Below are 24927 nucleotides of genomic sequence, written 5' to 3' on the forward strand. Positions count from 1 at the left end.
AGCCAATGAACTGGCCTCAACTACCTTCTGTGGCAGAGAATTCCACAGACTCACCACTCTCTGTGTGAAGAAATGTTTTCTCATCTCGGTCCTAAAAGACTTCCCCCTTATCCTTAAGCTGTGACCCCTGGTTCTGGACTCCCCCAACATCGGGAACAATCTTCCCGCATCTAGCCTCTCCAACCCCTTAAGAATTTTATATGTTTCTATAAGATCCCCCCTCAGTCTTCTAAATTCCAGCGAGTACAAGCCCAGTCTATCCAGTCTTTCCTCATATGTAAGTCCCGCCATCTCAGGGATCAATCTGGTGAACCTTCTCTGTACTCCTTCTAAGGCAAGAACGTCTTTCCTCAGGTTAGGAGACCAAAACTGCACACAATACTCCAGGTGCGGTCTCACCAAGGCCCTGTACAACTGCAGCAGAACCTCCCTGCTCCTAAACTCAAATCCTCTTGCTATGAATGCCAACATACCATTCGCTTTCTTCACTGCCTGCTGCACCTGCATGCTTGCTTTCAATGACTGGTGCACCACGACACCCAGGTCACATTGCATCTCCTCTTCTCCCAATCGGTCACCATTCAGGTAATACTCTGCTTTCCTGTTCTTGCCGCTAATCGTCCACAATCGATAACCCGTGCCTGCCTTCTCCCCATATCCCTCGAATCCACTAGCCTCTAGAGCTCTATCTAACTTTCTGTTAAATTCATCCAGTGATTTGGCCTCCACTGCCCTCTGTGGCAGAGAACTCCACAAATTCACAACTCTCTGGGTTTAAAAGATCCTTCTCACCTCAGTTTTAAATGGCCTCCCCTTTATACTAAGACTGTGGCCCCTGGTTCTGGACTCGCCCAACATTGGGAACATTTTTCCTGCATCTAGCTTGTCCAGTCCTTTTGTAATTTTATATGTTTCTATAAGATCCCCTCTCATCCTTCTAAACTCCAGTGAATACGAGCCTAGTCTTTTCAATCTTTCCTCATTTGACAGTCCCGCCATCCCGGGGATTAATCTCGTGAACCTGCGCTGCACTGCCACAATTACAAGGATGTCCTTCCTCAAAGAATGTCCTTTCATTCTGAGGGTGTCAGGGGTTATGGGGAGAAGGCAGGAGAATGGGGCTAGATAGATCAGCCATGATTGAATGGCAGAGTAGACTTGATGGGCCGAATGGCCCAATTCTGCTCCAATCACTTATAGCCTTACGAAAGCATGTAAAATAAAGTATTTTCACTGTATCTCGTTGCACTTGTCAGTAATAAACCTGAACTAATTGCAATGCTCCTGCACACCTACTTCACCCAATTCCAACCCACACGTGAATTTGTAGTTAATTACTAAGTTTATGGTTGATTTGTGTAGTTGAGAAAGAAATACAGCGTGGAAACAGGCCCTTCGGCCCACCGAGTCCTCACTGACCAGCGATCTTATCGAAACGTATAAGATTATTAAGGGGTTGGACACGTTAGAGGCAAGAAACATGTTCCCAATGTTGGGGGAGTCCAGAACAAGGTCGCCACAGTTTAAGAATAAGGGGTAGGCCATTTAGAACTGAGATGAGGAAAAACTTTTTCAGTCAGAGAGTTGTGAATCTGTGGAATTCTCTGCCTCAGAAGGCAGTGGAGGCCAATTCTCTGAATGCATTCAAGAGAGAGCTGGATAGAGCTCTTAAGGATAGCGGAGTCAGGGGGTATGGGGAGAAGGTAGGAACGGGGTACTGATTGAGAATGATCAGCCATGATCACATTGAATGGTGATGCTGGCTCGAAGGGCCGAATGGCCTACTCCTGCACCTATTGTCTATTGTCTATTGATAACCCAAACACTTGTTAGGTTGTCAGGGGTTATGGAGAGAAGGCAGGAGAATGGGGTTGAGACGGAGAGATGGATCAGCCATGATGGAATGGCGGAGTGGACTCGATGGGCCAAATGGCCTAATTCTGCTGTTATAACTTATGAACTTATGAGTAATTACCAATTAACCTACAAACCTGGTTACAGGGAGAACGTACAAACTCCGTACAGGCAGCATCCCTTAGTCAGGATCGATCCCGGGTCTCTGGCGCTGTGAGGCAGCAACTTTACCGCTGCGCCACCGTGTCACCCACTGTTTGTCTATCGACACGATCAACCCAGTCTTAAGGTCATAAAGAATAGGAGTAGAATTAGGCCATTCGGCCCATCAAGTCTACTCCACCATTCATTAATGGCTGATCTATCTCTCCCTCTCAACCCAGTTCTCCTGCCTTCTCCCCATGACACCCTCAGAATTAAAGGACGTTCTTTTAGGAAGGAGATGAGGAGAAACTTATTTTGTCACAAGGTGGTGAATCTGTGGAATTCTTTGCAACAGAAGGCTGTGGAGGCCAAGTCAGTGGATATTTTTAAGGCAGAGATAGATAGATTCTTGATTAGTGCGGGTGTCTGGGGTTCTGGGGAGAAAGCAGGAGATTGGGGTTAGGAGGGAGAGATAGATCAGCCATGATTGAATGGCGGAGTAGACTTGATGGGCCGAATGGCCTAATTCTGCTCTTATTCCTTGTGACTGTATGCCCTGTACTAATCAAGGATCTATTTATCTCTGCCTGCAATATGTCCACTGACTCGGCCTCCACAACCGTCTGTGGCAATGAATTCCACAGATCCACCGGCCTCTGACTAAAGATATTCCTCCTTATCTCCTTCCTAAAGGACCGTCCTTTAATTCTGAGGCTGTGACCTCTGGACCTAGACTCTCCCACTAGTGGAAACATCCTCTCCACATCCACTCTATCCAAGCCTTTCACTATTTGGTACGTTTCATTGAGGTCCCCCCTCATTCTTCTAAACTCCAGCGAGTACAGGCCCAGTGCCCACAAACGCTCATCATATGTTAACCCACTCATTCCTGGGATCATCCTCGTAAACCTCCTCTTCAGACATGGGGCCCAGAATTACTCACAATATTCTAAATGCGGCCTGACCAGCGCCTTATACAGCCTCAGCATCACATCCCTGTTTTGCCACGGATGTCCTTCCTCCGATATGGGGCACAAAGTCTGCACCTTTACCATGTTAGTTGCTTAGTTAGTTGTTTAGTTAGTTAGATAGTTAGTTAGTTAGTCAGTCAGTTTGCTAGTTAGCCAGTTAGTTAGTTAGCTGGTTAGTTAGTTGGTTAGTTAGCTAGCTAGCCAGTTATTTGGTTAGTTAGTTAGTTAGTTGGTTGGTTGTTTAGCTAGATCGGTTAGTTAGTCAGTCAGTTAGTTAGTTGGTTGGTTGGTTGGTTAGTTAGTTAGTTAGTTAGTTAGTTAGTTAATTAGTTAGTTAGTTAGTTAGTTAGTTAGTTAGTTAGTTAGTTAGTTAGTTAGTTAGTTAGTTAGTTAGTTAGTTAGCCAGTCGGTCAGTTAGTTGGTCCGTTAGTTGGTCCATTAGTTGGTCCGCTAGTTAGTTAGTTAGCTAGTTAGTTAGTTAGTTTGTTTGTTTGTTCGTTAGTTAGTTAGTTGGTTGGTTGGTTGGGTGGTTGGTTGGTTGGGTTTACTGTCACGTGTACTGAGGTAAAGTGAAAAGCTTTTGTTGCGTACTAACCAGTCAGCGGAAAAAACAATACATGATTACAATCGATTACAATCGAACTATTTACAGTAGGTTTTATTTTAGTTCATTTTTCTGCTTTGAGCTGATAGGATTTTTTTTACAGTGAGTCAATGGAAATGACGTTGGTATATGGAGAATAGACACAAAATGCTGGAGTAACTCAACGGGTCAGGCAGCATCTCTGGAGAAATGGAATGGGTGACATTTCGGGTCGAGACCCTTCCTCATTTGGTCTTTGTACCTTTTCATATCTCTCGTTTCCCTTCCCCCCGAGTCTCAGTCCGAAGAAGGGTCTCGACCCGAAACGTCACCTGTTCCTTTTGTCCAGTGGTGCTGTCTGACCCGCTGAGTTACTCCAGCTTTTTGTGTCTGTCTTCTGTGTTATCCAGCATCTGCAGTTCCTTCCCACACACTTGATGTACAGAGAGACATTTTCAGTAATCGCAGTTCCCAGCACATGTCTTTTCGAACACAAAGAAAATGGAGAATTTATTCACTTTCATCTGCAAAAGCATTAAGTGTGATTTGTAAAGCTGAGTGAAACAGTGTCGAGGATGGTTTTGTGCACTGCACACATTCCACTGTTGTGACTGCCCGGGAAAATAAATATGGTGCATTGCGGAGTTGACTGAAAATTGCTGGATGTTGTTGCTGAACAAGTCTCTAAACATTGATGTGATTTATGCAGTGTTTTTTTGAAAAATTCACAAGAAAGATTCCAACCACATTCTGGCATTTCCATCTTGCTACCCATTCATGTTGAAAAATGTGCTACATTTTTTTTCCGCCCCAAGAAATAAAACATACGAAAGATGCAACAAAAGGTGTCATTTGGACCAAAAATCCAAAATATCTGCTGGGGTTTGCTGGCACTGATAGATTTTATTTTTCATTTCAGAAGTAAAGTTTATTTGTAATAAAACACATGTACAAAATCACAAAGGTACAAAACTCTCAATACGTTCTTAGTGCCCGAACATTTAATATTGCTGGAGTTCTTGGCCTCCCTTTCCCTTTAAACATAACGCTGTTGCCACTCATGATCAAAGGACGCAGCCCAGACCATCGCACAAACCAACCTCCCTTCTATTGACTCTATCTACACCACACGCTGCCTCGGCTGCTGGAGCGATTGGGCTTGTAGCTGGAGCGATTGGGCTTGTAGCTGGAGCGATTGGGCTTGTATACACTGGAATTTAGAAGGATGAGGGGGGATCTTATTGAAACATATAAGATAATTAGGGGATTGGACACATTAGAGGCAGATAACATGTTCCCAATGTTAGGGGAGTCCAGAACAAGGGGCCACAGTTTGAGAATAAGGGGTAGGCCATTTAGAACGGAGATGAGGAAGAACTTTTTCAGTCAGAGGGTGGTGAAGGTGTGGAATTCTCTGCCTCAGAAGGCAGTGGAGGCCAGTTCGTTGGATGCTTTCAAGAGAGAGCTGGATAGAGCTCTTGAGGATAGCGGAGTGAGGGGGTATGGGGAGAAGGCAGGAACGGGGTACTGATTGAGTGATCAGCCATGATCGCATTGAATGGCGGTGCTGGCTCGAAGGGCTGAATGGCCTACTCCTGCACCTATTGTCTATTGTCTATTGTCTATTGTCTATTGTCTATTGTCGGCAAGGCCAGCAGTATAATCAAGGACCAGTCTCACCCCGGCCACTCCCTCTTCTCCCCTCTCCCATCGGGCAAAAGGTACAGAAGTGTGAAAACGCACACCTCCAGATTCAGGGACAGTTTCTTCCCAGCTGTTATCAGGCAACTGAACCATCCCACCACAACCAGAGAGCAGTGCTGAACTACTATCTGCCATATTGGTGACCCTCGGACTGGTGTCCTTTCATTCTGAGGGTGTCAGGGGTTACGGGGAAAAGGCAGGAGAATGGGGCTAGGAGGGAGAGATAGATCAGCCATGATTGAATGGCGGAGTAGACTTGATGGGCTGAATGACCCAATTCTGCTCCAATCACGTATAGCCTTATGAAAGCATGTAAAATAAAGTGTTTTCACTGTATCTCGTTGCACTTGTCAGTAATAAACCTGAACTAATTGCAATGCTCCTGCACACCTACTTCACCCAATTCCAACCCACACGTGAATTTGTACTGTTAATTACTAAGTTTATGGTTGATTTGTTTAGTTGAGAAAGAAATACAGCGTGGAAACAGGCCCTTCGGCCCACCGAGTCCTCACTGACCAGCGATAGCCCAAACACTAGTTAGGGTGTCGGGGGTTATGGGGAGAAGGCAGGAGAATGGGGTTGAGAGAGAGAGATGGATCAGCCATGATGGAATGGTGGAGTCGACTCGATGGGCCAATTGGCCTAATTCTGCTGCTATGACTTAAGAACTTATGAGTAATTACCAATTAGCCTACAAACCTGCAAGTGTTTGGAGTATGGGAGGAAACTGGAGCACCCGGAGAAAACCCACGCGGTTACAGGGAGAACGTACAAACTTCATACAGGCAGCACCCGTAGTCAGAATCGATCCTGGGTCTCTGGCACTGTGAGCACTACCTGCCATATTGGTGACCCTCGGACTATCATGGATCGGACTTTGCTGGCTTTACCTTGCACTAAACGCCATTCCCTTATCATGTATGTGAATGGATCGATTGTAATCATGTATTGTCTGGCACTGATAACACACAATAGTGAATCTGTGGAATTCTTTGCCACAGAAGGCTGTGGAGGCCAAGTCAGTGGATATTTTTAAGGCAGAGATAGATAGATTCTTGATTGGTATGGATGTCAGAGGAAAGACAATACATGATTACAATCGATCCATTCACAGACATGACAAGGAAATAAGGGACTAGGCTTGTATACACTGGAATTTAGAAGGATGAGAGGGGATCTTATCGAAACGTATAAGATTATTAAGGGGTTGGACACGTTAGAGGCAGGAAACATGTTCCCAATGTTGGGGGAGTCCAGAACAAGGGGCCACAGTTTAAGAATAAGGGGTAGGCCATTTAGAATGGAGATGAGGAAAAACCTTTTCAGTCAGAGAGTTGTGAATCTGTGGAGTTCTCTGCCTCAGAAGGCAGTGGAGGCCAATTCTCTGAATGCATTCAAGAGAGAGCTAGATAGAGCTCTTAAGGATAGCGGAGTCAGGGGGTATGGGGAGAAGGCAGGAACGGGGTACTGATTGAGAATGATCAGCCATGATCACATTGAATGGCGGTGCTGGCTGGAAGGGCCGAATGGCCTACTCCTGCTATTATATATATGGTCTATTGTCTATTGTTATGGGGAGAAGGCAGGAGGGAGAGATAGATCAGTCATGATTGAATGGTGGAGTGGATTTGATGGGCCGAATGGCCTAATTCTACTCCTATTAGACAATAGAGAATAGGTGCAGGAGGAGGCCATTCGGCCCTTCGAGCCAGCACCGCCATTCTATTCCTTAAGAGCTGATGAAAAGCTTTTAAGTGTACCTTGGTACACGTGACAATAAACTACAGGTGCTCCTGCACCAACGATGGGGTTACGTTCCGCGAAACCCAACGTAAACCGAAAATATCGTAAATCGAAAATGCGCTGAATACACGCGATCATGTGGCCGGAAGCGAGCTGCGGCACGCTGCCGTTGCCCAGCGTTTCCTCCGTCGTAAAGTCGAAGAATCGTAAGTCGGGGGAGCGCCCGTACTGAGCCCAACGGCCTAATTCTGCGCCGATCACTTGCGATGCTATTTTTGAAATAGAGGTTTCACAAAATGCTGGTATAACTCAGCGGGTCAGGCGGCATCTCAGGAGAGAAGGAATGGGCGACGTTTCCGTCTGAAGAAGGGTCTCGACCCGAAAAACGTCGCCCATTCCTTCTCTCCTGAGATGCCGCCTGACCCGCTGAGTTACTCCAGCGTTTTGTGAAATAAATACCTTCGATTTGTACCGGCACCTGCAGTTATTTCCTGACACGTTTTGGAATAGGGAGCGTTTCCCGGAGTGCTGGAACCATGCTGAGTTTTATTCCCTTCCTTTGTTTCAGCGAAGGGAAGAGAGGGCCATACCTGACCGTGGACCAGATGACCGACTTCATCAACTCCAAGCAGAGAGATCCACGTTTGAACGAGATTCTCTACCCGCCCATGAAACAAGACCAAGTCCAGCAGCTCATTGAGAAGTACGAGCCCAACGAGGACCTGGCAAAGAGAGGTGGGTTTATGGTGCTTGCGATGTTGATGAGCTGCGGGGAAATTTGGTGGTTAGAATAGGAAGGCGGACTATTACCTGAATGGTGTCAAATTAGGAAAAGGGGACCTAGTGCATCAGTCACTGAAGGGAAGCATGCAGGTACAGCAGGCAGTGAAGAAAGCCAATGGAATGTTGGCCTTCATAACAAGAGGAGTTGAGTATAGGAGCAAAGAGGTCCTTCTGCAGTTGTACAGGGCCCTAGTGAGACCGTACTTGGAGTACTGTGTGCAGTTTTGGTCTCCAAATCTGAGGAAGGATATTCTTGCTATTGAGGGCGTGCAGCGTAGGTTTACTAGGTTAATTCCCGGAATGGCGGGACTGTCATATGTAGAAAGACTGGAGCGACTAGGCTTGTATACACTGGAGTTTAGAAGGATGAGAGGGGGATCTTACAGAAACATATCAAATTCTTGAGGGATTGGACAGGCTGGATGCTGGAAAAATGTTCCCCATGTTGGGGGTAGTCCAGAACCAGGGGTCAAACAGTTCAAGAATAAGGGGTAGGCCTTTTAGGACTGAGATGAGGAAAAGCTTTTTCACCCAGAGGGTTGTGAATCTGTGGAATTCTCTGCCATTGAAGGCAGTGGAGGCCAATTCACTGGTTGCTTTCAAGAGAGAGGTAGATACAGCTCTTAGGGCTAACGGAATCAAGGGGTAAGGGGAGAAAGCAGGAACAGGGTATTGATTTAGGATAATCAGCCATGATCACATTGAATGGCGGTGCAGGCTCGAAGGGCCAAATGGCCTCATCCTGCACCTATTTTCTATGTTTCTATGTATCTCTGGGGAGAAGGAATGGGTGACATTTGTGGGTCGAGACTCTTCTTCAGACTGGTGTCAGGGGAGTGGGTGGTACAGAGATAGAATGTAGTCGGAGACAGTGGGACTGGTGGGAGATCTGGGAAGGGGGAGGGGATGGAGAGAGAGGGAAAGCAAGGACAACTTAAAGTTAGAGAAGTCAGTGTTCATACCGCTGGGGTGTAAGCTGCCCAAGCGAAATATGAGGTGCTGTTCACGTTACAGTTGTATAAGACATTGCTGAGGCCACATTTAGAGTATTGTGTCCAATTTTGGTCACCATTTTTTGGAAAGATGTTTAGTTTCACTTAGAGATACAAGCGCAGAAACAGGCCCTTTCAGCCCACCGGGTCCGCGCCGACCAGCGATCCCCGCACATTAACACTATCCTACACACACTAGGGACAATTTTTACATTTACCAAGCCAATTCACGTACAAACCTGTACTTCTTTGGAGTGTGGGAGGAAACTGAAGATCTCGGAGAAAACCCACGCAGGTCACGGGGAGAACGTACAAACTCCGTACAGACAGCGCCCGTAGTCGGGATCGAACCCGGGTCTCCGGCGCTGCATTCGCTGTAAGGCAGCAACTCTACCGCTGCGCCACCGTGTACAATATCAATAGAGGAATAGATGGGGCAAACACATCGAGTCCTTTGCTCAGAGTAGGAGAATGGAGAACCAGTGCAACATAAGTTTAAGGTGAGGGGGAAAAGTTTAATAGGGACCTGAGAGGTAACTTTTGCACACAATGGGTGGTGGGTGTACGGAACGAGCTGCCGGGAGAGATAGTTGTGGCAGGGACTATACAACTTAAGAGACATTGGACAGGTACATGGATAGGGCAGGTTTAGAGGGTTATGAGCCAGGTGGGACTCGCGTGACGGGGCGTTTAGGTCGACGTGGGTGGGCAAGTTGGGCCCGTTTCCACACTGTGTGATTCTCTACGACTCTAAATGATACCCTTGTCCATGAGATTGATGTTTGGGTGGCTTTTCAGCATCTTCATTCAGAGATCTGTAAGTACGGTTGTCGGGGGTTGTGGGGCGAAGGCAGGAAAATGGGGTTGGGAGGGAGGGAGGGAGAGATAGATCAGCCATGCTTGAATGGCGGAGTAGAATTGATGGGCCGAATGGCCTAACTCTGCCCCTGTAACTTATGAACCTATGCGATTTGTTACCCCCATTGAAGTGCATTTTAAATCATTCTATAAAATTAAGGCAAAGGATGTCACCGATATTTTTGCAGCAAAATTTCCAAAATAAGTGACAGTAATTGATTGTGAATTCCATGATTCATAGAGTGTGACTCATGCAGGACTGGAGGTATGGCTTCAAGGAGTGCTACATATAGAATGTCACGCAGGCTAATTAAACAAGGTGACAACACATCAGTGGATAGAGGTGACATATGCTGTCAACCTTCATGGAATAAGGAGGAACTGCAGAAGCTGGTTTATCGCAAAGACGAACAAAAAGTGCCGGGGTGTCTCAGCAGGTCAGGCGGCATCTCTTGGAGAACACGATGCGGCGCGGTGGCGCAGCGTAAGAGTTGCCGCCTTACGGCGCCAAGAATCCCGGGTTCGATCCCGACTACAGGTGCTGTCTGTACGGAGTTTGAACGTACTGTTCTCCCTGTGACCCACTGCGGGTTTTCTCCGGGTGCTCCGGTTTCCTCCCGCACTCCAAAGACATACAAGTTTGTATAAGAAAATAACTGCAGATGCTGGTACAAATCGAAGGTATTTATTCACAAAATGCTGGAGTAACTCAGCGTGGGCGGCACGGTAGCGCAGCAGTAGAGTTGCTGCTTTACAGCGAATGCAGCGCCGGAGACTCAGGTTCGATCCTGACTACGGGTGCTGCACTGTAAGGAGTTTGTACGTTCTCCCCGTGACCTGCGTGGGTTTTCTCCGAGATCTTCGGTTTCCTCCCACACTCCAAAGACGTACAGGTATGTAGGTTAATTGGCTGGGTAAATGTAAAAATTGTCCCTAGTGGGTGTAGGATAGTGTTAATGTACGGGGATCGCTGGGCGGCACGGATTTGGAGGGCCGAAAAGGCCTGTTTCCGGCTGTATATATATGATATGATGATATGAACTCAGCAGGTCAGGCAGCATCTCGGGAGAGAAGGAATGGGTGACGTTTCGGCTTGGGTAAAAATTGTAAGTTGTCCCTCGTGTGTGTAGGATAGTGCTGGTGTGATCGCTGGACTGGACTCGGTGGGCCGAAGGGCCTGTTTTCTTGTTGTATCTGTGACCAGCATGTGCATCTCTGGCTGGGAATCGTGGGGGTGATGTTGTAACTCATTAATCAGCAGGAAACCTTCCCCGAATTACTTTCTTTTTGAAGATAACTTGTCCCAATTTCGTCATCGTTTGGGGACTTGCCCATTTCAATGTTAGTACTGCGTGTAACACCCATTTCGTGCACCAAATAAGGTCAAATTCCAATGTCCTAGTGATGATCACGGGTGATATCGTGTTCCCTGGGAGATGGTGGTTCGGCTCTGAATTCCCCCAAGACCTGTTACTTTCTCTCAGTCTTTCCAGAGTCGGATTATTACGTGAAGCTTTAGACTATAAATCTAAAGCATTTGAAGTGAAAACAAAGAGATAAAAGCATGAAGAAACAATGCAACTGTTATACTTTACTGCTGGACTTTTGACAGAGTTCCAAAATATCACAATGAACGAGACTCAGCTAAATCCTAATCCTATTTAACCTTTTCCAACATCTATAATTTAACCTGTTCCAACATTTCCGTCCCTCCCCCACCCAAGTCGTACCGGTTTCAAAGTCATCTTGTTGAGTCTCATTGTCTGTAACTTGTTTTCACCTAGCCCACAGCTAACAAGGGCCTGTTTCCTTTATCACCGTTACATTTTGTGCTTCTCTTTCATTCATTTCTTCTATTTCTCTCTATATTGCCGTCTATATCTCTCGTTTCCCTTTCCCCTGACTCTCAGACTGAAGAAGGGTCTCGACCCCGAAACGTCACCCATTCCTTCCCTCCAGAGACGCTGCCTGACCCGCTGAGTCGCTCCAGCTTATTGTGTCTACCTTCGGTTTTAAACCAGCATCTGCAGTTCTTTCCTACACATCTTTGACGCAAGCTTGTTTTGCACGAGGCTTCATCAGAATGCCGTGGACTCTGAGATGTTTAACCCTAACTCATCAAACACAAAATATCTGAGCAGAAAAAATGTGGGCTAGGTGAAAACGAGTTACAGACAATGAGGCTCAACAAGAACACTTTGAAACTGGTACAACAACATGGGAGGGGGAGGGATGGAGAGGGCTGCTTAACTAGATCCTTCCTGCAGTCCCCTCACATCAATCCAACACAAACCTAAACTATGTGCAGGAAGGAACTTGCAGATACTGATTCAAACCCGAAGGTAGACACAAAAAGCTGGAGTAACTCAGCGGGACAGGCAGCATCTCTGGAGTTAAAGGAGTGGGTGACGTTTCGGGTCGAGACCCTTCTTCAGGCTGAGATTCAGGGGGAAAGGAAACGAGAGATATAGACGGTGATGTAGCGAGACGAATGAAAGAGGCTGGGATTATCGCATCGTTTAAGCAGGGATAGGGTTTGGAGGGATATGGGCCAAACGCTGGCAGGTGGGACTAGTGTAGCTGGGACATGTTGGCCAGTATGGGCAAGTTGGGCCGAAGGGCCTGTTTCCACACGGTATTGCTCTTTGCCTCCCTATGCAAAAAAAATAAAACGATGATAAAGGAAATAGGAGGTATTTATTCACAAAATGCTGGAGTAACTCAGCAGGTCAGGCAGCATCTCGGGAGAGAAGGAATGGGTGACGTTTTGGGTCTCGACCCGAAACATCACCCATTCCTTCTCTCCTGAGATACTGCCTGACCTGCTGAGTTACTCCAGCATTTTGCGAATTAATACCTTCGATTTGTACCAGCATCTGCAGTTATTTTCTTACTTAAAGGAAACAGGCCTTAGTTAGCTGTGGGCTAGGTGAAAACGAGTTACAGACAATGAGACTCAACAAGAACACTTTGACACTGGTACAACGACATGAGTGGGGGAGGGACGGAGAGAGCAAGGGTTACTTGAAGTTAGAGAAGTCAATGTTCATACCGCTGGGGTGTATAAGCTGCCCAAGTGAAATATGAGGTGCTGTTCCTCCAATTTGCGCTGTGCCTCACACTGACAGTGGAGGAGGCCCAGGACAGAAAGGTCAGTGTGGGAGTGGGAGGGGAGGATTCAAGTGTTTGGCAACCGGGAGATCTAAACGACTTGATCCAAGCTTCCACACTGGCGATGACGATTATACTTTGACTGAGGAGCATGAAGAGAATAGATTGGGTGTGTGCATGGAGTCCTCATCCCAGAGTCTGGGAATGAAGAACAGGAGGACAAAGGTTTAAGGTGAGAGGAGCAAGGTTTAATCTGAACCCGAGGTTTAATGTTTTTCACATAGAGAGTGGTGTGTGTATGAAGCAAGATGTCAGAGGTGAACAGATAGCATGGCACAGTGGCGAGGGCGGTCACGGTGGCGCAGTGGCAGAGTTGCTGCCTTACAGCGAATGCAGCGCCGGAGACCCGGGTTCGATCCTTCTGCAGTTGTACAGGGCCCTAGTGAGACCGCACCTGGAGTACTGTGTGCAGTTTTGGTCTCCAAATTTGAGGAAAGATATTCTTGCTATTGAGGGCGTGCAGCGTAGGTTTACTAGATTAATTCCCGGAATGGCGGGACTGTCATATGTTGAAAGACTGGAGCGACTAGGCTTGTATACACTGGAATTTAGAAGGATGAGAGGAGATCTTATCGAAACCTATAAGATTATTAAGGGGTTGGACACGTTAGAGGCAGGAAACATGTTCCCAATGTTGGGGGAGTCCAGAACAAGGGGCCACAGTTTAAGAATAAGGGGTAGGCCATTTAGAACTGAGATGAGGAAAAAGTTTTTCAGTCAGAGAGTTGTGAATCTGTGGAATTCTCTGCCTCAGAAGGCAGTGGAGGCCAATTCTCTGAATGCATTCAAGAGAGAGCTAGATAGAGCTCTTAAGGATAGCGGAGTCAGGGGGTATGGGGAGAAGGCAGGAACGGGGTACTGATTGAGAATGATCAGCCATGATCACATTGAATGGCGGTGCTGGCTCGATGGGCTGAATGGCCTCCTCCTGCACCTATTGTCTATTGTCCTAAAGGTCCACTGGTGTAAGGAATAGTTTAGAGATACAGCGCAGGAACGGGCCCGTCGGCCACCGAGCCCGCACCGACCAGCGATCTTATGAACGTGACTCAGTGGGCCGAAGGGCCTGTTTCCATGCTGTATCTCTTAATTCCGTTTATGTGCTTTCCATTCAGTTCTGATGAAGTGGACGTGGAGAGGATATGGAATTCTTTGCCACAGAAGGCTGTGGAGGCCCATTCAATGGGTTATTTTTTAAGGCAGAGGTAGAAAGATTCTTGATCAGTGCGGGTGTCAGGGGTTATGGGGATTTAGATTATTTTTTTTTAGATTTAGAGATACAGTGCGGAAACAGGCCCTTCGGCCCACCGAGTCCGCGCCGCCCAGCGATCCCCGCACACTAACACTATCCCACACCCACTAGGGACAATTTTTACATTTGCCCAGCCAATTAACCTACAAACCTGTATGTCTTTGGAGTGTGGGAGGAAACCGAAGATCTCGGAAAAAACCCACACAGAACATACAAACTCCGTACAGTACAGCACCCGTAGTCAGGATCGAACCTGAGTCTCCGGCGCTGCATTCGCTGTAAGGCAGCAACTCTACCGCTGCGCCACCGTGCCGTGAAGGCAGGAGAATGGGGTTAGGAGGGAGAGATAGATTTGCCATGATTGAATGGCAGAGTAGACTTGATGGGCCGAATGGCCTAATTCTGCTCCGAACATCTCCTCTGGGTGAAATGAAGTGGCCGTGTGGGCCGAACGAATAATGCTCTGTTGTTCGTCGGCTTGCTTTGTCCCAGTGCACGGCTGACTGCCAGATTTAGCCCGAAGCCTTTGAAGGACGGTTGTGGCAAATGGAGCTGCTAAAGGTCAATGGGCAGGCACTCAGTCACTTGTGGTTGCAAGGGAACGCGTTCCTCATGAGCTCCCCCCGCTGGCTGGGAAATCAGACATCAACACGGCTGTAGCAAGTTACACAAGTTCACAAGTGATAGGAGCAGAATTAGGCCATTCGGCCCATCGAGTCTACTACGCCATTCAATCATGGCTAGCCGCATAAAGCTGGAGTAACTCACCGGTTCAGACAGCAACTCTGGAGAAAAGAAATAGGTGACGTTCCGGGTCGAGACCCTTCTTCTGATCTATCTCTGCTCCTAAACCCCATTCTCCTGTCTTCTCCCCATAACCCCCGATAGTTTAGTTTAGTCTAGTTTAGTTCAGTTTAGAGATACAGCTTAGAAACATAGAAACATAGAAAATAGGTGCAGGAGTAGGCCATTCGGCCCTTCGAGCCTGCACCGCCATTCAATATGATCATGGCTGATCATCCAGCTCAGTAACCTGTACCTGCCTTCTCTCCATACCCCCTGATCCCTTTAGCCATAAGGGCCACATCTAACTTCCTCTTAAATATAGCCAATGAACTGGCCTCAACTACCTTCTGCGGCAGAGAATTCCACAGACTCACCACTCTCTGTGTGAAGAAATGTTTCCTCATCTCGGTCCGAAAAGACTTCCCCCTTATCCTTAAGCTGTGACCCCTTGTTCTGGACTTCCCAAACATCGGGAACAATCTTCCCGCATCTAGCCTCTCCAACCCCTTAAGAATTTTATATGTTTCAATAAGATCCCCCCTCAGTCTTCTAAATTCCAGCGAGTACAAGCCCAGTCTATCCAGTCTTTCTTCATATGAAAGTCCTGCCATCCCAGGGATCAATCTGGTGAACCTTCTCTGTACTCCCTCTAAGGCTAGAATGTCTTTCCTCAGATTAGGAGACCAAAACTGTTCACAATACTCCAGGTGCGGTCTCACCAAGGCCCTGTACAACCGCAGCAACATGCCCTTCGGCCCACCGAGTCAATGATCACTCTTGCACTTAGTTCTATCTGACACACTGGGAATAATCTATATACTAAAACTCTCGTTTGTTATCTTGTTTGTGACTGAACTTCAGCCAAAACGGTACACGATAGCACGACAATTCTTAGGCCCACCTTACTCGCCATTGTCACGTTAGTGATAATGCAAGTTGTTTTATTGAAATCGGCGTTATTTTTTTTAAGTTATTCACATTTTAAAGTTGAAAAGGAGGGGAGGGGGAGGGGAGGAGGGAAGGGAGGAGTGGGGGAGAAGGGAGAGGGGAGGGGGGGTTGAGGAGAGAGGGGGGGGAGGACAGGGTGCTGCACCAATGCAGGAGAGGTTTAGGCCCAACGGGTCCACTTTGTCTAGTTTATTAAAATCCTAACAGATTATATTAGCCTGTACGAAGTTTGTACGTTCTCCCCGTGACCCGCGTGCGTTTTCTCCGAGAGGGAGTTAGATTTAGCTCTTAGGGTTAAAGGAATCAAGGGATATGGGAGGAAAGCAGGAACGGGGTACTGATTTAGGATGATCAGCCATGATCATATTGAATGGCGGTGCTGGCTCGAAGGGCCGAATGGCCTACTCCTGCACCTATTTTCTATGGTTCCTCCCACACTCCAAAGACGTGCAGGTTTTTAGGCTAATTGGCTTGGTATAAGTGTAAATCGTCCATAGTGTGTGTGGGATAGTGTTAGCGTGCGGGGATCGCTGGTCGGCGCGGACCCGGTGGGCCGAAGGGCCTGTTTCCGCGCTGTACCTCTGAACTAACCTAAAATCTGTCTCAAAACGAAGTCTCAGTGCATGGATCGCAGGTCGGCGCGAGCCCGGTGGGCTTAATGACCATTTATCCACGCTGTATCTCTGAAAGAAGCTAAATATATCCCTGGCTGTCAGATTGAGGTAGGGGAGGAGATTGAGGCGAATTGGGCTGTCATTTTTCAATCCTCCCATGAAGACTGCCAGTGGGTCTGCGTGACTGTCCGCAGACCGATGTTTAAATGAACGGAGGAGGCACCAAACTGAGTAATTACGGGCCATTAGGTTCACCGCAGACGCGAGCAGCTAATCGGAATCCTGTCTTGGGAACAGCGCGACCTCGCGTTCCGAACAAAAACACAATCAATCAGAGGTCAGTCAGAATGGCTTCGTCCTGTTTGACTAAATAAGTCAACTTTTAAAGGCACCAACGAGGACGGACAATGAGGGGAATGAGTGCTCAGCAGTCCACACGGATTTTACTTGTCATAGAGTGATACGGCGTGGAAACAGGCCCTTCGGCCCAACTCGCCCACACCGGCCAACATGTCCCAGCTACACTAGTCCCGCCTGCCCCGTCTGGGGGAGTCCAGAACCAGGGGTCACAGCTTAAGGATAAAGGGGAGGTCTTTTAGGACCAAGATGAGAAAACATTTCTTCACACAGAGAGTGGTGAATCTGTGGAATTCTCTGCCATAGAAGGTAGTTGAGGCCACTTCATTGGCTATATTTAAGTTAGATGTGGCCCTTTTTGCTAAAGGGATCAGGGGGTATGGAGAGAAGGCAGGTACAGGCTACTGAGCTGGATGATCAGCCATGATCATATAGAATGGCGGTGCAGGCTCGAAGGGCCGAATGGCCTACTCCTGTACCTATTTTCTATGTTTCTATGTTTCTATGGCCACTCGACCCCAAAAACCGTACTATGTCATGACGCCATTTTAGTAGGCAGAAACTTGCAGAATCATTTAAAAAGAAAAATAATAAAAACCTGTGAATTGATAGATGAGATATATTCTGCATTTTAATGGTATCATCACACATACTGTTCCCCCAAAACACTGACTACACTGCGAGAGGCATGGCCAGGGTGGGGGAGGGTCAGAACGAGAGGGAGAGCAAGGGTTACTTGGAAGTTAGAGAAGTCAATGTTGATACCGCTGGGGTGTAAGCTGCCCAGGCGAAATATAAGGTGCTGTTCCTCCAATTTGTGTTTGACAGTGGAGGAGGCCCAGGACAGAAAGGTCAGTGTGGGAATGGGAGGGGGAGTTAAAGGTAGCTTTAGGCGGGCTGAGCGGAGGTGTCCAGCGAAACGATCGCCGAGCCTGTGCTCGGTCTCGCCGGTATACAGGAGTCCACACCTGGAACAGCCAGATACAGTAGATGAGGTTGGAGGAGGTGCAGGTGAACCTCTGCCTCACCTGGAAAGACTGTCTGGGTCCTTGGATGGAGTCGAGGGGGGAGGTAAAGGGACAGGTGTTGCATCTCGTGCGGTTGCAGGGGAAAGTGCCCGGGGTGACCAGGGAGTTTGGGTGACCAGGGAGTTGTGGAGGGAACGGTCTCTGCGGAACGCAGAAAGGGGTGGAGATGGGAAGATGTGGCCAGTAGTGGGATCCCGTTGGAGGTGATAGAAATATTGGTGGATTGTGTGCTGTATTTGACGGCCGATGGGCTGAAAGGTGAGGACTAGGGGAACTCTGTCTCTGTTGCGTTCTTATGACTTCAATGCCAGATAACAGCCTGAGCAAAAACATAAAATCGGTGGCACGGTGGCGCAGCGGTAGAGTTGCTGCCTTACAGCGAATGCAGCGCCGGAGACTCAGGTTCGATCCTGACTACGGGCGCCGTCTGTACGGAGTTTGTACGTTCTCCCCGTGACCTGCGTGGGTTTTCTCTGAGATCTTCGGTTTCCTCCCACACTCCAAAGACGTACAGGTATGCAGGATAATTGGCTGGGCAAATGTAAAAATTGTCCCTAGGGTGGAGGATAGTGTTAATGTGCGGGGATCGCTGGGCGGCACGGACCCAGTGGGCCGAAGGGCCTGTTTCCGCGCTGTATCTCTAAATCTAAATCTAAAAATCTAAAAATCTAAATCACATTGGATCCGATGTACCGTGTCAAATTAGTTACTACAATTCTACTAGTCAAGGACAAGAAGATGGGTCTGAAGAAGGGTCTCGACCCGAAACATCACCAATTCCTTCTCACCAGGGATGCTGCCTGTCCCGCTGAGTTACTCCAGCATTTTGTGTGTTTACCTTCGATTTAAATCAGCGTCTGCAGTTCTTTCCTACACAGGGATTAGACTCGGTAAAAATGGTCCTAGGATTTTGACTCAGTCACACTTTTATGCTCAAAATGGACACATTTTAGACAATAGACAATAGACAATAGGTGCAGAAGGAGGCCATTCGGTCCTTCGAGCCAGCACCGCCATTCAATGTGATCATGGCTGATCATTCTCAATCAGTACCCCGTTCCTGCCTTCTCCCCATACCCCCTGACTCCGCTATCCTTAAGAGCTCTATCTAGCTCTCTCTTGAATGCATTCAGAGAATTGGCCTCCACTGCCTTCTGAGGCAGAGAATTCCACAGATTCACAACTCTCTGACTGAAAAAGTTTTTCCTCATCTCCGTTCTAAATGGCCTACCCCTTATTCTTAAACTGTGGCCCCTTATAACCATATAACCATATAAAAACTACAGCATGGAAACAGGCCTGTCCGGCCCTACCAGTCCATGCCGACCACTCTCCCTGACCTAGTAGTCTCATCTACCTGCACTCAGACCATAACCCTCTAATCCCCTCTTATCCATATACCTATCCAATTTACTCTTAAATAATAAAATCGAGCCAGCCTCCACCACTTCCACCGGAAGCCCATTCCATACAGCCACCACCCTCTGAGTAAAGAAGTTACCCCTCATGTTACCCCTAAACTTTTGTCCCTCAATTCTGAAGCTATGTCCCCTTGTTGGAATCTTCCCCACTCTCAAAGGGAAAAGCCTACCCACGTCAACTCTGTCCGTCCCTCTCAAAATTTTAAAAACCTCTATCAAGTCCCCCCTCAACCTTCTACGCTCCAAAGAATAAAGACCCAACCTGTTCAACCTCTCTCTGTAGCCTAAGTGCTGAAACCCAGGCAACATTCTAGTGCTGGACTCCCCAACATTGGGAACATGTTTCCTGCCTCTAACGTGTCCAACCCCTTAATAATCTTATACGTTTCGATAAGATCCCCTCTCATCCTTCTAAATTCCAGTTTATACAAGCCTAGTCGCTCCAGTCTTTAACTTGCTGTCCGCCTAGCTTAGTGCTTGACTTTAGCGATACTTCAGAGATACAGGGCAGAAACGGGCCCTTCGGCCCACCGAGTCCGCACCGACCAGCGATCACCCCATACACTCGCACTGTCCTACACGCACTTTTTTTCCGAAGCCCGTTAACCTACAAACCTGTACGTCTTTGGAGTGTGGGGAGGAAACCGGAGCACTCGGAGAGAACCCATGGGGAGAATATGCAAACGTGGCTCCGGAATGGCGGGACTGTCATATGTTGAAAGACTGGAGCGACTGGGCTTGTATACACTGGAATTTAGAAGGATGAGAGGGGATCTTATCGAAACATATAAGATTATTAAGGGGTTGGACACGTTAGAGGCAGGAAACATGTTCCCAGTGTTGGGGGAATCCAGAACAAGGGGCCACAGTTTAAGAATAAGGGGTAGGCCATTTAGAACGGAGATGAGGAAAAACTTTTTCAGTCAGAGAGTTGTGAATCTGTGGAATTCTCTGGCTCAGAAGGCAGTGGAGGCCAATTCTCTGAATGCATTCAAGAGAGAGCTAGATAGAGCTCTTAAGGATAGCGGAGTCAGGGGGTATGGGGAGAAGGCAGGAACGGGGTACTGATTGTGAATGATCAGCCATGATCACATTGAATGGCGGTGCTGGCTCGAAGGGCCGAATGGCCTCCTCCTGCACCTATTGTCTATTGGCTCGGAGAGGATGGGGGGCAGTGGCGCGCGGTCTGCTCTGACGAGAAATGCCATAAAGATTGCTGTTGTGCGCCCTTTCGGGGAGAGAACCTCAGCCTTGGACCGTGTCGCGAACGGTACCAGGTGACCAGGGACAAAAACATCCTGCGGCGTGTTCCGATGAGTTTGCGAGTGTGTACGGGTTTACGTGAGTGTGTGTAGAAACGCCCCGCGGCGTGCTCTGATGTGTACTCCGGGTTTGCCAGTACGTTCGGGGATATTCGGGGATACGTGCAGGAAAGAACTGCAGATGCTGGTTTAAATCGAAGGGAGACACAAAATGCTGGAGTAACTCAATAGACAATAGACAATAGGTGCAGGAGGAGGCCATTTGTCCCGTCGAACCAGCGCCGCCATTCAATGTGATCATGGCTGATCATTCTCAATCAGTACCCCGTTCCTGCCTTCTCCCCATACCCCCTGACTCCGCTATCCTTAAGAGCTCTATCTAGCGCTCTCTTGAATGCATTCATAGAACTGGCCGAGAATTCCACAGGTTTACAACACTCTGACTGAAAAAGTTTTTCCTAATCTCCGTTCTAAATGGCCAACCCCTTATTCTTAAACAGTGGCCCCTTGTTCTGGACTCCCCCAACATTGGGAACATGTTTCCTGCCTCGAACGTGTCCAACCCCTTAATAATCTTATATGTTTCGATAAGATCCCCTCTCATCCTTCTAAATTCCAGTGTATACAAGCCTAGTCGCTCCAGTCTTTCAACATATGACAGTCCCGCCATTCCGGGAATTAACCTAGTAAACCTACGCTGCACGCCCTCAATAGCAAGAATATCCTTCCTCAAATTTGGAGACCAAAACTGCACACAGTACTCCAGGTGCGGTCTCACTAGGGCCCTGTACAACTGCAGAAGGACCTCTTTGCTCCTATACACAACTCCTCTTGTTATGAAGGCCAACATTCCATTGGCTTTCTTCACTGCCTGCTGTACCTGCATGCTTCCTTTCAGTGACTGATGCACGAGGACACCCAGATCTCATTGTACGTCCCCCCCATCCTAACTTGACACCATTCAGATAATAATATGCCTTCCTATTCTTTCCACCAAAGTGGATAACCTCACACTTATCCACATTAAACTGCATCTGCCATGCATCCGCCCACTCACACAACCTGTCCAAGTCACCCTGCAACCTCATAGCATCTTCCTCACAGTTCAGCGAGTCAGGCAGCGTCTCGGGAGAGACGGAATGGTTGGCGTTTCGACGTCTCGACTCGAAACATCACCCATTCCCTCTCTCCCGAGATGCTGCCTGACCCGCTGAGTTACTCCAGCATTTTGTGTCTTCCATCGGGTGCATGTGCCTTATTTAGTAGTGTGATAAACGACTGAGTGAATCAAAACTGTTGTCTGAATCCAGTGATTTATCGAACAAACAACACTGATTAACTTTCCCAAAGACCTGTGGGTTGGTAGATTAATTGGCCTCGCTATACGTTGCCGCTAGTGCGTGGGGAGTGGATGGGAAAGTGGGATAACGTAGCACTGGTGTGAACGGGTGATCGATGGTCAATGTGGACTCAGTACTGTGACTCTCATGTGACTAGAGAGATATAGAGTCTTGCAGCGTGGAAACCAAAGATACTAGAGGAGCAAGATGGACCACTCCATTGAAATCGCCTATACTGAAGTAGGCGGCACGGTAGCGCAGCGGTAGAGTTGCTGCTTTACAGCGAATGCAGCGCCGGAGACTCAGGTTCGATCCTGACTACGGGTGCTGCACTGTAAGGAGTTTGTACGTTCTCCCCGTGACCTGCGTGGGTTTTCTCCGAGATCTTCGGTTTCCTCCCACACTCCAAAGACGTACAGGTATGTAGGTTAATTGGCTGGGTAAATGTAAAAATTGTCCCTAGTGGGTGTAGGATAGTGTTAATGTACGGGGATCACTCGGCGGCACGGACTTGGTGGGCCGAATGGCCTGTTTCCGGCTGTATATATATGATATGATGATATGATATGAAGTGTAGTACGCAAAGGAGCGTAACGGCCGCCATTTTAGTAAGCAAAACCTGCTGTTCGTTAAGCCTCTCGCGGTGTAATCAGCGTTTTGGGGGAACAGTATGTGTGATGATGATACCGTTAAAATGCAGAATATATCTCGTCTATCAATTCACAGATTTTTGTTATTTTTCTTTGTAAATGTTTCTGCAAGTTTCTGCCTACTAAAATGGCGCCGTGACGTACTACGGTTTTTGGGGTCGAGTGGTCTATCTTGTTCCTCTAGTATCTTTGGTGGAAACAGACCATTCGGCCTGACTTGCCCACACCGACCATCGTGCCTCTTCTGCACTAGTCCCACCGGCCTGCGTTTGGCCCATATCCCTGTAAACCTGTCCTATCCATGTGCCTGTCATTTAATATATGCACACACGCAGGAATTATTTGAAGAATTAAAATAATTAGAACAAAATTAACATGCTCTTCAGAATCAATAAAATACACTCACGCACTTCAAAATAATCAAATGGAATTCAGTACTTGAAGTAAATCATTATAAAAGGATTATCTATGGGTTTTTTTTAACCCAGTGATTGTAATGGTATCACTGGACCTGTTTCAACCTGTTAGTTGAGTCTAGTTTATTGTCACGTGCACCGAGATACAGTGAAAAGCGTTTTTGTTGCGTGCTATCCAGTCAACGGAAAGACAATGCGTGATTACAATCTAGTCTGTAGAAGGGTCACGAGCTGAAACATCACGCGTCCCTGTCCTCCAGAGATGTTGTCTGACCCGCTGAGTTACTCCAGCACTTTGTGTTCCATTCGTTGTGTTAAAGGTCACCCTGTAGTTTGTATCTATAGAAAATAGGTTGCAGGAGGAGGCCTTTTGGCCCTTCGAGCCCAGCTTGAAGTGCGCGAGTCCATCTTCAGTATAAACCAGTATCTGTAGTTCCTTCCGAAACATTGGTTTACTTTAGTTTTGAGATGCAGAGTGATGAAGTGTAAGAAAATAACTGCAGACGCTGGTACAAATCGAAGGTATTTATTCACAAAATGTTGGAGTAACTCAGCAGGTCAGGCAGCATCTCAGGAGAGAAGGAATGGGCGACGTTTCGGGTCGAGACCCTTCTTCAGTCTGAAGAAGGGTCTCGACCCGAAACGTCGCCCATTCCTTCTCTCCTGAGATGCTGCCTGACCTGCTGAGTCACTCCAGCATTTTGTGAATAAATATCATATCATATCATATATATACAGCCGGAAACAGGCCTTTTCGGCCCTCCAAGTCCGTGCCGCCCAGCGATCCCCGTACATTAACACTATCCTACACCCACTAGGGACAATTTTTTTTTACATTTACCCAGCCAATTAACCTACATACCTGTACGTCTTTGGAGTGTGGGAGGAAACCGAAGATCTCGGAGAAAACCCAGGCAGGTCACGGGGAGAACGTACAAACTCCTTACAGTGCAGCACCCGTAGTCAGGATCGAACCTGAGTCTCCGGCGCTGCATTCGCTGTAAAGCAGCAACTCTACCGCTGCGCTACCGCTACAGAGTGGGAACAGTCCCTTCGGCCCACCGAGTCCACGCCGACCGGCGATCACCCGTACACTAGTCCAATCCTACACCAGAGTCAATTTGCAGAGGCCAATTAACCTGGAAGCCCGCACATCTTTGGAGGAAACCGGAGCACCCGGAGAAAACCCACGTGGTCGCAGAGAGAACGTACAAACTCTGCACAGACAGCGTCTGCAGTCAGGATCGAACCTGGTTCTCTGGCGCTGTGAGGCGGCCGGTGTACCAGATTTGCACTGTAAGGCAGCAACTCTAGTTAGGATGTCAAGTTAGGAAAAGGGGACGTACAACGGGATCTGGGTGTCCTCGTGCATCAGTCACTGAAAGGAAGCATGCAGGTACAGCAGGCAGTGAAGAAAGCCAATGGAATGTTGGCCTTCATAACAAGAGGAGTTGAGTATAGGAGCAAAGAGGTCCTTCTGCAGTTGTACCGGGCCCTGGTGAGACCGCACCTGGAGTACTGTGTGCAGTTTTGGTCTCCGAATTTGAGGAAGGATATTCTTGCTATTGAGGGCGTGCAGCGTAGGTTTACTAGGTTAATTCCCGGAATGGCGGGACTGTCATATGTTGAAAGACTGGAGCGACTAGGCTTGTAAACACTGGAATTTAGAAGGATGAGAGGGGATCTTATCGAAGCGTGTAAGATTATTAAGGGGTTGGACACGTTAGAGGCAGGAAACATGTAACAATGTTGGGGGAGTCCAGAACCAGGGGCCACAGTTTAAGAATAAGGGGTAGGCCATTTAGAACAGAGACGAGGAAAAACTTTTTTAGTCAGAGAGTTGTGAATCTGTGGAATTCTCTGCCTCAGAAGGCAGTGGAGGCCAATTCTCTGAATACATTCAAGAGAGAGCTAGATAGAGCTCTTAAGGATAGCGGAGTCAGGGGGTATGGGGAGAAGGCAGGAACGGGGTACTGATTGAGAATGATCAGCCATGATCACATTGAATGGTGGTGCTGGCTCGAAGGGCCGAATGGCCTCCTCCTGC

The 24927-nt window shown here is 47.8% G+C and overlaps 1 protein-coding gene across 1 annotated transcript in view; it reads left to right on the forward strand.

Annotated features, from left to right (window-relative positions):
- The window catches only part of plcb1 (phospholipase C beta 1), a 641072-nt gene that overhangs the window by 433338 nt on the left and 182807 nt on the right, over window positions 1–24927 (forward strand). Inside the window, exon 9 of the mRNA XM_078405993.1 lies at window positions 7571–7737. Within this exon, the coding sequence (XP_078262119.1) occupies window positions 7571–7737 (167 nt within the window). The remainder of the gene's footprint in view (window positions 1–7570; window positions 7738–24927) is intronic.

The sequence above is a fragment of the Rhinoraja longicauda genome, chromosome 9 (genome assembly GCF_053455715.1).
Source record: "Rhinoraja longicauda isolate Sanriku21f chromosome 9, sRhiLon1.1, whole genome shotgun sequence".
Lineage (NCBI taxonomy): Eukaryota > Metazoa > Chordata > Chondrichthyes > Rajiformes > Arhynchobatidae > Rhinoraja > Rhinoraja longicauda.